A 13296-nucleotide genomic window follows, 5' to 3' on the forward strand; every position below is an offset into this window, starting at 1 on the left:
GTTATGTGATTCTTTTTTTTTTTTTTAACAACTACTAGTTATGTGATTCTATTTATAGAGAAATTTGATAAAGATAATCTGATAGCAAGAGAAAGAGTATGACAATGTATGACAATTTCAAACTTTATTTTTTACTGCAAACAAACCATTAAAATAAAATTTCGACTAACATTATATACTTATCTCACAACTAGACAAGAAGGCGTGAGTATAAGTTTTTAAATAGTTTTTTTTATTTTACATAGTTTTTAAATAGAAGGTTAAATCAAATTTATCTGAATATTAGTATTATTTCATATTTAAACATTCTATAAATAATAAAATGATAAAAGATATGTCAAAATTTTATGAATATTGAATTGTAAAAATATAATGCTATATTAAAAAGTACAATTTTTTTTTTTGAAAAAGTACAATTATTTGAAAACATTATTGCAAAATTTTTAAAATATGAAATCTCAAATATAAAGTTTTAAACAGTAAGACTCTATATTTGAAGTTTCAAAATTCAAAACCTTAAATTTGAAATTTTAACATTGTTTTGGAATAGATAAAATTTTATATTTCGAGTTTATAAGATTGGTTTTGGAAATACTTTGACTGCAATTTTTACACATGGAACCAACCAAATTTTCCAAATGATTCAATATTGTATAATATGATATTTCCACATCTGATCGAAAGTTGTTAACTTTTACACATGCTATAATTAATAACTAGAATTTGGCTCGCGGATATTTATTTTTGTTTTATAAATAAATATATGTTTTGTATAAATGATAACATATTTTCAAAAAAAAATTACCGAATTAAATAATTTTTTGATATAGTAATATTAAACTAAATTTTTATAGTTTATATTAGGCACTTTTATGTTGTTTTTGAACGATCAATTATCATCCACATTTTTTATCATATGTTTATTGTAATGTATTTACATTGGACTATTATGTATATGATTATAATCATAAAACAAATATTTTACAAATTAATTTACATTTTATTACATATTTTATATATTGACTATTTTCTTATGGTTTTTAAGGTTTTTGCACATAAATTAAGAAAAAACAAATTTTTATACAATTAATCTTGGTTACATAAAAGTACCACTAATAAAATTAATCCAACCAATAAAAAATTCAATATTTTATAATTGGTCACAAAGTTAAAATGATATTAAATTCTATCTAGAACACTAAAAACATTAATTAAGAAAGATCATCTTCTTCTAGAACGGTGTATCCCACTGTTCATTCGAAGTTGTCCAACAACGACCACGCAAAAAATCCCTTCACATTGGCTCCGACGCTATATCATCATTTAACGAGATCATTGCAACACCGTTACATAACTATATATGTTTCTATGTCCACATATACATTCCGCCCATTGGACGGGGTGAAATATTGAAAAGTATACATTATTAGTTGTATGAAAACATAGTTTACATATCAGTTTGTTTAAACATAATCATTTGTATTTTTAATTTTAATAGTGAGCCTAGTATGTGTCAGGTTATGGGTTAAACATAACCATCGAACTGAACTCATTTAAACATAATTATTTGTATTTACTATGTTCTCTGCAACTCATCCATCACAGATGTCCTGACTTTTTTGTTGATAACACCATTTCATATTATCACATCTGTGTACACGAGATAATTTTGCAAACACCTTTCCAAAGTAACGGAGAACATAGTAAATAGAATCGAGGGTAAGAATTAATACCATCCATCATTATCCTGATGTTTTCTGACAACAGTAGCACTACTTTTAACCTCAATGATTTAATATGGAATAATGAATTAAATTAAACTCTTTTGTTTTGATCAATTGGCAAAGAAACTGAACAATACTTCCACAAAGAACACAAACCTAAGTGAGTATGAGATGCTGTTAATGCAAATGTTGAAAGATTGCAAGAACTAAAACTAAATGTATTTTTCCCTTCTCTCCCTACCACCTCGCTTCCCTGACTCACTCCGCTCCTTCTCCACCGTCTCTTCCTTCCTCCGCACGGCCACTCAGAACTCTACCTCGCCCATCTCGGTATCCTCACCGTCTCCTACATCCCCGTCTCCACCTCTGGTATCTTCTTCATCCTTGGAAACCTGCACAAGATCGTCTTCCTCACCATCTCCTACGCAAATCTCTCCGGCAACATCCCGGAAACGTTCTAGTCAAATCTCAGATTCATCGATTTATCAGATAATCTTATAAGAGGATTAATATCCCACTTCGATTACTCCACTATAAAACCTTAAAGCTCTGAACTTGTCGTCAAAATTGATCTCCGGCGAGATACCAACAACATCGGCGACCTAATCTCGAGATGTTTGGAACAAAGACTTGGTGTATTCATTTGTCTTTGTGAGATCGGTTAGAGAGAGACAAATATCTGCATACTTTTTTTATTAAACAAACAGAAGTCATGTAATAATAATTCATTCGATTATAATAATTTTTGTTTATACTATGGTTTGCTCAAATCTTCTGTAAGACTGTCATTTATTGATTTCAGAGTTATTAAAAAGTCACCACATAAGATAGAGTATTTTTATAATTTTTATAAAAATGAGGTTCATATTTTTTAAATGATTCCCAAATAATATATAGGGGATTAATTATCTTTGTTACTTGTAATCCAACGGCTTGTAATATGTGAGAAGCTAAATTCTTAAAATGCTTACGAGATAGCGTCTTGAACCATCTCAAGATGTCGAGCGTAGTAATTGATTCTATCGCCGTCTTTAAGGAATATTTTGTATGTACTAAATTTATCTCTCCCTACAAATATATATAAATCAATAAAGCTCATGGCTTGTGATTGTGAATTACCGTTTCCAGTTATGTACATGACGGGATCTTTGAATTTGTATTTTGTATATATAGGAGACAAAGATCATGAATTCCCTTTGGATATATCGAAAGCCATTCTGATGCTGCCTATGAAAATAAAATAAAAACACACATACAAAGGTTTTATGAGATTAGTCTATGATCTCTAAATAGATCGTATAGTTAGTCTAGACAAGTACCTTTGGACCAACAGGAATTCCTTCTCTTTCGCCTCGTAACATAGTTTCTGGACTCGTAAATTTATGATTGGTCTATTTAAAAATGATAAGTAACTTGGATGATACGAAAACGGACCTGTGACGCTGGTACATGGATCAGAGAATAACCTGTTCGGTGGAGCATGGGACATCCTTTGTGTAAGTGGAAGAGTAATAATTGATGCCAATGAAATCATATAAGCCCTTAAGCATCTTAGATTGTTGTGCAGTGAATGCTGGCAAACGACAGCCTTTAACGTTGTTGACCATATCGACTGGATATTTACCGGTCACAAGTGGTTCCATAAAGTAGTCAAATGTGAAGGCCATTCATGGCTTGTGACGCAGCGCTAACCTATCTTCGGCTGATTCTGTGTAGGGCAAGTTCAATGCCGCGTTCAAAGCAATACTTGGGTCGGTGGAACGGGCTCCGTGGTGGGTTTCTCTAGTTCTGCTCCGGGGAGGACTCTGTTCTGGAGGTTCTGTGAGGCGGTGGAAAGCGCAGGCGAGTGGAGTCGGTTTTTTAGGATGTTGACTTCGATGGGTCTCGTTTTTTCTTGAAGATCTACTTGGAGTTCAACGGCTATATGGAGGTGCGTGAGACCTTGGGCTGCTCTCTCCTCTGTGCTTCAAATTGTAATTGTATCTCGAAGACTTCTTTCTTCAACCTGGAGAGGTGTTTAAAGCTTTCATCTTCACCGCCGGTGCTTGGAGTCTTGTGTCGGTGGAGGGTTTTGCTTTAACTCAAGAGAGGCGACATTTTGATATTGTCGGTTCGTGCACAGTAGTTTCAGTGGTCGTGTGGCTATTGTCGCTTTGTGGTTTGCGTCTTTATTCTCTCGTGCGGTTTGAAGAGTTGTCGTCCATGGCAGTGGGTTCACCGGTTTTTGAGACTGCTCTCTCTTTGTTGTCATGTCTTTCGGTTTCTGATCTGTGTTGCTCCTGCTGCTTAACTACTGATTCAGATCATGGCGTCTCTCTGTAAATTCGGTCGAGTCTGTCGGGTTGGCGTTTGGCGTGGAGACAACATGGCTGGAGTTCGATCATCCCAGGGCTGGGTTGACTGCTTGGTCAGCTTAGCCGATTGTACTCTTTCTTTTTTGCAGGTTCTGAAGACTCACATCTAGTTACTATCTACATAGCACCCGTCTTGTTTGGTGGCTGTGTGTTGCTTTTGTGGTCTCTTGACTCTTGGCGATTCATTAACCCGTGCGTCGGTTAAGTAAGTTCGGGTTGCTCTCCTATCAGGTTGCTATCTCTACTCCTCTTTACCGATTGCAGCTAGGACTTCATGGTCAGTGAGGATAACAAGTTTGAAGAGATCATCAAAAACCAGCTACTCGTGATGTCACGAGAATACCGGCATCAAAGGAAACGAGGTAAACCCCATCTTCGAGTGGTTACCATCAACGGTTGAGAACGGTGATTGATATTTTGAAGATCTCAGAACTCTCTAGTGGAAGGCGTCGGTTTAGTGGACGAGCAAAACTAGATTAATTATGTATAAATTAAAATGATTTTGTTCGAATCAAACTTGTAATCTTAACTTGAATCTCCGTTTTTCGAATAGAAATAAAATATATATTTAAAAAATGTATCTTTTATAGTATTAAAAAATGAAGAAAAAACATTCAAGAGAAATTTTCCATACTCCCAGAAAAAAATTCAATGATTCATAACTTGAACATGGTTATTTGCCACGTAAAATGGTTATGAACATGGTCAGTTAACTTGAAGACCAAGAAACATAGTGAATCTTGTTTTTATTCACCTTGTATTTTTCTCTGTAGACTTTGACGGCGGCTCCGTGAGCAAGGATGAGGTTGTGACCGATGAAATAAGGTTTGATGGCTCCATCTCCAGCAGTGCAATTAAGGTTTGTGAATTTGGAGCATCTTCCTAGAGCCATTAGAGCATCATTATTTGAAGGCAGACACAAAAGCCCTTAATTTTTTTTTTTTTCTGATCATGAAAACATAAGGATCAGTTCTTATATAGAGTTTTCCCCCATTCTTCTTCTTGGTCCCCTCCCCCTCTTTTTTAAGAGCTGGCCCTAAGGACTGCCAATAATGATGGTCGTACACCTGCAACCTTCCCTTTGCACCACTGTTAAAGGCTCGTTCAGTGTCATCCAATGCTTCACTCTGTCTCCAAAATTCTTAAACAAATGTCCGCATAATCACAGAAATTGTTTATGTTTCATCATCAAAACAAGATTAAAATCAACAAAATCGTTTAATATAACTCATTTTCTTTGTTTTCTACGATATTACAAATTTTACGAAAAATAGGAAAATTGCAATCAGTATATTCAAACAAATTATAATTTTTTTTTGATCAAACCAACTTGTATTGAACTTAGAAGAGTTTAACCTCCATGAAAAGAGAGTACAACAAAGCTACAAGAGCCAAATAGAGTACGAAACAGCTAAAATATAAAATAAAATGAAAATACAGATCACAACAAGTAAACATTAGAAATCGCATCACAGCAGCTTCATAAGTTTCTTGAAAGATTGCATCTCGTGTAACCCTAAGAGTCACAACCACTGCACTAAAGGCAGGGAAGAGCGTTAGCCGGGAGGAGAATCCTTGCAATACCAGCCACACATGTTCATCCCATCCACTCCATACATGAAGAAATATTGGGAAAAGAGACTGCTCCAAACAAGAGCCAAGCGGGCAATCAAACAAATTATAATTAAGAAACTAACTAAAAATAAAAAGCCTCTAACATTTCTACAATATATACTATATTGCTTTCACTGTTTATCTATTTTATTTTTGGTTTTTTTTCCGGTAACTACTCCTACCTATTATTGTTTTTTTTAAATGTTAAATCCATATCAGTTTATGAACCAGACCTAACTGCTGGATGGTTTTGCATCCGGACACGCTCAATTTAAACGGCAAGGTGGCCAACGAGAGTCAAAGCCGGATCCATATTGGGTTATCCTACCTATTATTGTTTCTACTATATTCACGTATATCATTTCATCTTCCACCATCCCATGGCACCACCATGGTACCATTTTATATCTATGATCATATTTTTTTTCTAAAACTACAACCACCGGTTGCTTTATAACCACCATCGCTGATCCGGTAATCACCGTCGTAGATCTTGTAACTGTTGCCGTTGCGTTAACCATTGCCCTTGCTGTAATCACCATCACCACATGTTTCTCTACCGCCACTTCAACCATCACCTCTACCTATATAACAACCATCACCTCTTTTGTAATCACCATCAACTCCTTCATGAACACATAACACGTCATCCATCATCATAGTCACCACGACCACCACTAACTCTGTAACCTCCGCTACATCTTTTCAATATATCCAACAATTCTTTATAATCATCATCACATTTTAATATAGCGACTGTAAAATCTAGTTTTATCCTATTTGCTGATTTAGCACATACATTTATTAAATGATACTTTTTAAAAGGTAATAGATTTTTAAATATTAGTGCTTTTATCTAAAATTATTTACAAATTGAAACAGATGGAATATTATTTACAGAGTTATTCTTTGTAATAAATGAAAGAAGTGAAGCAATAAGTGAAAGAAGTGTTATTCTTTGTACACCATTTAATACATAGCTATTTCCTACTCATACTATGATCTTATAAAATTGGTGAAGAACTTTTTTTCTTACTCAAATACCTATCGTATAAAGAATATATATATATATATATATATTTTGTTGTGATATATATATATATATATATAAAATCTTATTTACAAAGTTATTTTCGTATTCAGGTTCTTACATTAATGTTATAATATTTTAATATTATTTAATCCTATGAATATATATATATATATATATATAAATTTTTTTTAAATAAATAAAATTTAAAGTTTATTTAAAATTTTCAAAAATAAAAACGAATTTAAAATTTGTTTCATTAAATAAGAGATTTAAAATTAATAAAATAAAACATTTATCAAAAATATAAAAATATATTTTAGCTAAAAATATAATTACTAGATATTGTGTTGTTGTCTGAACAAATAATTTTTAATAAAAATTTAAATAATAAAAAACACACATAACTAAATATTAAGTAAATAAAATTCTAAATTTTATATAATTAAAAAAAACTTTCAAAATATTTATAATTTTTTGAAAAGTTGAAATAATAATATAAATAATTTATTATTATAATAGTATTTAATTAGTCATGTATATATTAATAAGCAATTATAAAATATTTATATCTGCATAATACGCACAAAACACCTAATATATTTGTGATTTCTAAATTTATTTCGGTTCATTAGAATGTACTATTAACTTTGCTTCCGACTTTTAATACTTTTTACAACATGCAACATCAAATTATTTGGAACCATATGATATATAATTTTGTCCATAACTTAAAAAGTTATTTAATTCAATCCATACCTTTAGCTTTCCAAATTTTTTTTTAAAAAAAATTCTCGTACAAAGTAATTTAACCTTTGTCTTTCAAACGATATAAATAAAATATTTTTATGTGTTATTTAATTGTGAATATTCGGTCTGCTTCTCCATCTTCACTCCTCTTTTCCCTCTGTGAACCTTCTCTCTCTCTCTCTTCTTTCTTAGCAACAAACACTTTCTCTCTCTAGACACTCACATTCATTCTTTGCTTCACTCTTTTAAAATCACGAGATCCCCATCTCTTTCCCTTTTCCTTTCCCTTCCCATGCCTTTGTTCAGAGTATCTAATCCTCCTTTCATCTCCACTCTTCTCTGCCGTCTCCATTGACGCTATTACCAATAAACCTCTTTTAGAGCTCTCTTCGATCATTCATTCACTTGGTTTGTTTCTTCACCGTTTTTTTTTTAAAAATGTCACATTCAGGTAAACCGGTTACTGAATCTGATAACCGTCTCCGTGATTCATTAACCTCCGACACCAACAAACCGGACTTTCGTGAGCTAGATCTCGGTTCGCCGGTTTCTCCGCTTCGTACTCAGCCACGTGGACTCACGACAACCACAACCACTACAAGTAGCAGCAGCTCCAGCTCTTCCGGATCTGTAACCGGCCGGATTAGACATGCTCCGGTTACCGTAAGATCCGGTTCGGTTACTGTTAGTCAATCCGGTTCGAGATCGGACTCGGTTACTTCAAACTCACAACCACTCATCTCCTCCTCCTCCTCCTCCTACTCTGCAACTTCTCCGGCGAATGTACTCCCCACCGGCAACATTTGTCCCTCCGGCAAGATCCAAATCACCGAAATGACGCAGAGCCGGTCAAGAAGCGACGTTCTCGGATCCGGCACGGGAACGTACGGTCACGGAAGCATAATGCGAGGAGGCGGAGGAGGAGGAAGCAGTGTCTCTCCGGCGAAACTCATCTCCACCAGACAAGTACCGAGTTCGCCGGTTATTGTCGGTACTGGAAGTAGTAGTCCGGTTAAAGCAGCAGAGGAAGTGAAGAGAGCGGGCAACGAAATGTATAAGAAAGGTCTGTTCAGTGAGGCTTTGAAGTTGTACGATAAAGCTATTGCTTTATCACCGACAAACGCTGCTTACCGGAGCAACCGCGCCGCTGCATTGACGGGTTTGGCTAGGATCGGTGAAGCTGTGGAGGAGTGTGAAGAAGCTCTGAGATTGGATCCTAACTATGGAAGAGCTCATCACCGTTTGGCTCTTTTGCTTATTAGGTAGCTACTAGATACCAATTTTAAAAAAATTAATGACGTAGATATAACTCCCAAATTGTTTTCTTTTTTTAAATATTAATTTTTTTTGTTGTCAAAAAAAAAAAAATCGCCTACATTTTTGTTACTTTGTCGGAAACTTCAATGTTGTAACTTGGTTGCAGATTAGGACAGGTTGATAGTGCAAGGAAGCATCTTTGTTTTCTCGGGAAACCATCAGATCCTATGGAGTTGCGGAAGCTTGAAGCAGTGGAGAGACATATGAGCAAATGTGCAGATGCGAGGAAGGTCGGTGATTGGAAAGCTTCTTTGATGGAAGTAGATGCAGCTATTGTTTCTGGAGCTGACTTTTCTCCTCATGTAAGAACTCTTAACCTAATGTCGGATTAGAAAAAAAAATCAGAAACTGTTATTTAAAAACTGTTATCTTACAGCTAGGTATGTGTAAAGTAGAAGCACTCTTGAAACTCCACCGGCTTGATGATGCACAAGCAAAGCTTCTAGAAGTCCCCAAAGCAGAGCCGTTTCCAGCATCTCGGTTCTCTGGTATGGCCTGTGAAGCTTATACGTACTTTGTCAAAGCTCAGATCGAGATGGCTTTGGGAAGGTTCGAAAACGCAGTGATGGCTTCCGAGAAAGCTAGCGAAATCGATCCGCGGAGCAACGAAGTCGCTATGTTGCACAATACTGTTACATTGGTTGCTAGGGCTCGTGCTCGTGGTAACGATCTTTATAAATCAGAAAGATACACGGAAGCTAGCTCAGCTTACGCAGAAGGCCTTAGGCTCGAACCGTGCAACGCTGTTTTGTATTGCAACCGAGCAGCTTGTTGGTTTAAGCTTAGGATGTGGGAACGTTCGGTTGAAGATTGTAACCAAGCGCTGCGTTTCCAACCGCGTTACACAAAGCCTCTTCTTCGGAGAGCTGCCTGTAATAACAAGGTACATAATAATAAGACAGCCGTTCTTTCGATTAGTTTAGCTTGTAGTCTGTGCTTAAGGTTCTCTTCTTGAACTGTAGATGGAGAGATGGGTAGCTGCAGTGAGTGATTACGAAGCGTTGAGAAAAGAACTACCTCATGATAAGGAAGTTGCTGAATCTTTGTTCCATGCTCAAGTGGCGTTGAAGAAATCTAGAGGAGAAGAAGTTTTGAATAAGGAGTTTGGTGGTGAGGTTGAAGAGGTTTATAGTCGTGAACAGTTTAGAACCGCCATGAATCTACCAGGAGTTTCGGTTATACATTTCTTGACGGCTTCTGATCATCAATGCGAGCAGATATCTCTGTTTATGGACTCGTTCTGTACTCGTTATCCTTCTATACACTTCCTCAAGGTAAAGTTACATGACTCAAAACATTTCATAATAACACCATAGGGAAGCGAATGACATTAATTTCTACGAATATTTTTTTTTGTTAGGTGGATATCGATAAATGTCCTTCGATAGGTAATGCAGAGAATGTGAGGGTTGTACCGACAGTGAAGATATACAAGAACGGTACTCGAGTTAAGGAGATTGTCTGTCCAAGCAAAGAAGTATTGGAGTACTCTGTGAGGCACTATAGCGGTTAATACTAGCAAAAATTCACTCTTTAACTTCTTAAGATATGATTCATTACCAGGGAACCTCATTAGTGTAGAGTGTCAGCTCTTTATGATTTGTTCATTCATTGCCCTGTGATCTGTCTCTGTACTCTTCTTTCCATTCATTTTTCTCGAGATTGGTGAGTGGTTCCTTCTTCTAGTTTCACTTGTTTAGGTATTTTGAGAGATGCTACTGGTTGGAGATTACTTTGTGTACATAAGAGAAAAGATTGTATGTGACTGAAGAAAGGGGCTTTCCTGAAACGGGCAACAGAGGAATATTTGGATCCTTCATTTTTTTAATCCTTTTAGAGTTAGAGAAAGTGAGCCATCTTGTCATTTTGATTCTCATCTTTTTCACAACATTTTCATCAATAAATTATATATAATTTTTATTCATTTTCTACTAATTGCACTTTACTTCCGTACATTCTACCCAAATTCATGAATAACTCCATCTAAAAATACGGAATTTTGTATATAATTAAAGTTTTGTAATTAAATATTATATTTGGCTGTTGTTATTAACTTTCAGTTGAAGAAAGGGAGACAGATGATTGATATAAATTTGGGGGTTTTATAATACTTTAGTCGTTACTAGACAGGAAAAAGGGAAACGGATTAATTAGAGACTGATTTTGTTTGTGCCACAAGCGACTGTTGTTAAGGCCTTGTTCTTATGTGTTAGTTGCGATCTCTTTAAGGGATTGAAAAGCAAAGAGAATCTAATAACTTATTGCAAAAGGAAAATAATTATTAACATAAGTACATAACGCTCGAAAATAATTACTCCCTCTGTTTTTTAAAGATGTATGTTTTAGGAATTTTTTTGTTTCAAAAAGATGTATTTTTCACATTTTCAATGTAATTTTTGTCAACTAATTATGAATAATTGTGAATCTCAAAAACATTAATTGCATTTCTTGAAATTTTATTGGTTTAGAAATATAGGAAATATAAAATAACAAAAAACTATGCACTAATAAGTAAATTTTAATATGTTTTATTAAAAAATGTGAAAATCTCAAAACATGTATTATTTAAAAACAGAGGGAGTATTAACATTCGCTGTATCGTTTCTATTGCCTTGTATTCTAAGAGCAGGTTTATTGCAGGATATTGGAGGTATCTTGAGGGAGGAGAGAAGAAGTGGACCCCACGATATTGTCAAAACCAAAAGAAAAAGTCTCCCAGGAAGAAACGAAATTGGTTGAGTTTTTTCATGATCGTGGGCCCCACTTGCACGTGGCGGCCCACGATTGGTTTATCCTATTTTTTTTTTTTTTTTTTAAAAAATTGGATAAAAGAAAAAGAAAAATGAAAAAGAAAAAAAAGAAAGAACCTTCCTTTCCGGTTCTGCGATAAACGTGCTCTAAGGCATTGTTACTCTTTGAGGTTCTTCCTCCTTTTCTATTGCCGGTTGTAGTCGGTGCCTTGTATTCGTGGGTCTATTGACACCTATTTATCCGTTGAATTTTATACTAGTATTTTTTCCTTTTGTGGATAATATTTTCTTTGGTCGTCTTCAACTTTTAGCTAATATTTGAGTAAAATATTAAAAAGCTAGCATTTATTAATCATAAAAAAATATCTCTTTGATCGTCAGTCACCGACTTCTCGAGTGTGAACTTTTTGACGTTTGTCTAAATTAAAAATCTACTTATTACGCATAAAGTACGTCTTAGTAAAAACAGGTACACACCACACCGTACATGTACGCTATAAATTCCCGACAATAAATACAGCCGTTGGGGCGTTACCGAATCGTAAAAATGAAAGGCGTATCTGTAGACGAGACCTAAACACCATGTCGTTTTCTTTACACCACTTTCCTTTTTCAACGGCCTCTTTTAGCAAACATGTCTGCCGTTTAAGGACCACATATGCACTCAGTCGACATGTGTGTGAGTTAAGTTGAGTAGACGACAAAGGACAAAGAACCGTAATAGAAACAATCAAACCGAACCAAACGTGATTTCGACGGAATTATTTATTTCAGATCACTAAGCAAAGTGAAGCAAGTCTTCGTAATTAATCAAACCAACATTTCAGGCCCGGTTTGAAGATAAAACCATACAGCCAAGAAGATAAATCTGTGTGCATCAAACAATGGAAAGAAAGAGAATATAAGAGTGATAACAACAATTTGATTAATTCAGAACATTAAAACTAACTGTGTAACTTACAACCGTTACGGAAAACTGAAAAGACAGTCAACTTACCTCAGCCCTTAGCACTATATAAAAATGAGCAATCCCCTGTACATATAGAGTCTTTGATTTATTTTATCATCATGAACCACCAACCACATGTTTCCTATTCCTTTTCCTGAGAGAGAATCTGCAACTACAGATCCGACTAGACAATTTACCATCATAATTAAGAAAAAATACCACTCAAACAGAGATGAACTTCTCCATAAAATTTTTGACAAATGAAAATGGTCATATAACGGATGAGACGGCTGATCTCATGGACCACATGTTTAACTACCATGTTCTTTGAGATCAGCCGTCACATTCGTTATATTATCATTTTCAGTTGTCGAGAACCTTATGGAGAAATTTATCTCTGTTTGGGTGGTATTTTTCCTAGCTGAAGGAGAGATCTAATTATCTACTTAAGAGGAAACTTCTCTCCTAACTTTCTAATTGAAGGAGAGGCCTAATTAGTTATTACCTATCTTAAAAGGAGACCTCTGTCTTAGCATCCTAGCCGAAGCTGAAACTAAAGCACTTCGTATGACTACCCCTCCAACTAAAGAGATTTTGCTTCAGTCCATTCACATTGTGTGGACATTCAACATTGCTTTATAAGCAACTTTCGCAATACCAAAAGTTTCTATCAGGAGCGAACCAATGGGATCCTTATGTCTAAACTACACAGAAGACATCATCAACCTCACAAAAGGAGGAGAAGCTAATTTCAGTTATCTAAAAGTTCCTAAATCATGTAATTTTGCATGTAGAAACTGATAATAAA

General features: G+C 35.0%; 1 protein-coding gene and 1 pseudogene across 1 annotated transcript; one reads left to right on the forward strand and one right to left on the reverse strand.

Annotated features, from left to right (window-relative positions):
* Positions 1–1253: 1253 nt before the first annotated feature.
* LOC108858741 (beta-glucosidase 15-like) lies at positions 1254–7824 on the reverse strand (annotated as a pseudogene).
* On the forward strand, positions 7602–10713 carry LOC108857128 (TPR repeat-containing thioredoxin TTL1). Its single transcript, XM_018631063.2, has 5 exons — positions 7602–8734; positions 8896–9091; positions 9166–9672; positions 9752–10063; positions 10150–10713. Exons 1-5 carry the CDS (start codon positions 7911–7913, stop codon positions 10300–10302), a joined length of 1992 nt encoding a protein of 663 aa, XP_018486565.1. The 5' UTR covers positions 7602–7910; the 3' UTR covers positions 10303–10713.
* Positions 10714–13296: the final 2583 nt, after the last annotated feature.

This window comes from Raphanus sativus, chromosome 5 (assembly GCF_000801105.2).
Source record: "Raphanus sativus cultivar WK10039 chromosome 5, ASM80110v3, whole genome shotgun sequence".
NCBI classification, from domain to species: Eukaryota; Viridiplantae; Streptophyta; class Magnoliopsida; order Brassicales; family Brassicaceae; genus Raphanus; species Raphanus sativus.

Bases quoted from the DNA above. Each gene is read 5' to 3' on its own strand.
- LOC108857128 (XM_018631063.2), top strand. From the start codon at position 7,911: ATGTCACATTCAGGTAAACCGGTTACTGAATCTGATAACCGTCTCCGT. The intron at 9,092-9,165 runs GTAAGAACTCTT...GTTATCTTACAG, and splicing joins GAGCTGACTTTTCTCCTCAT to CTAGGTATGTGTAAAGTAGA. The intron at 9,673-9,751 runs GTACATAATAAT...CTTGAACTGTAG, and splicing joins GAGCTGCCTGTAATAACAAG to ATGGAGAGATGGGTAGCTGC.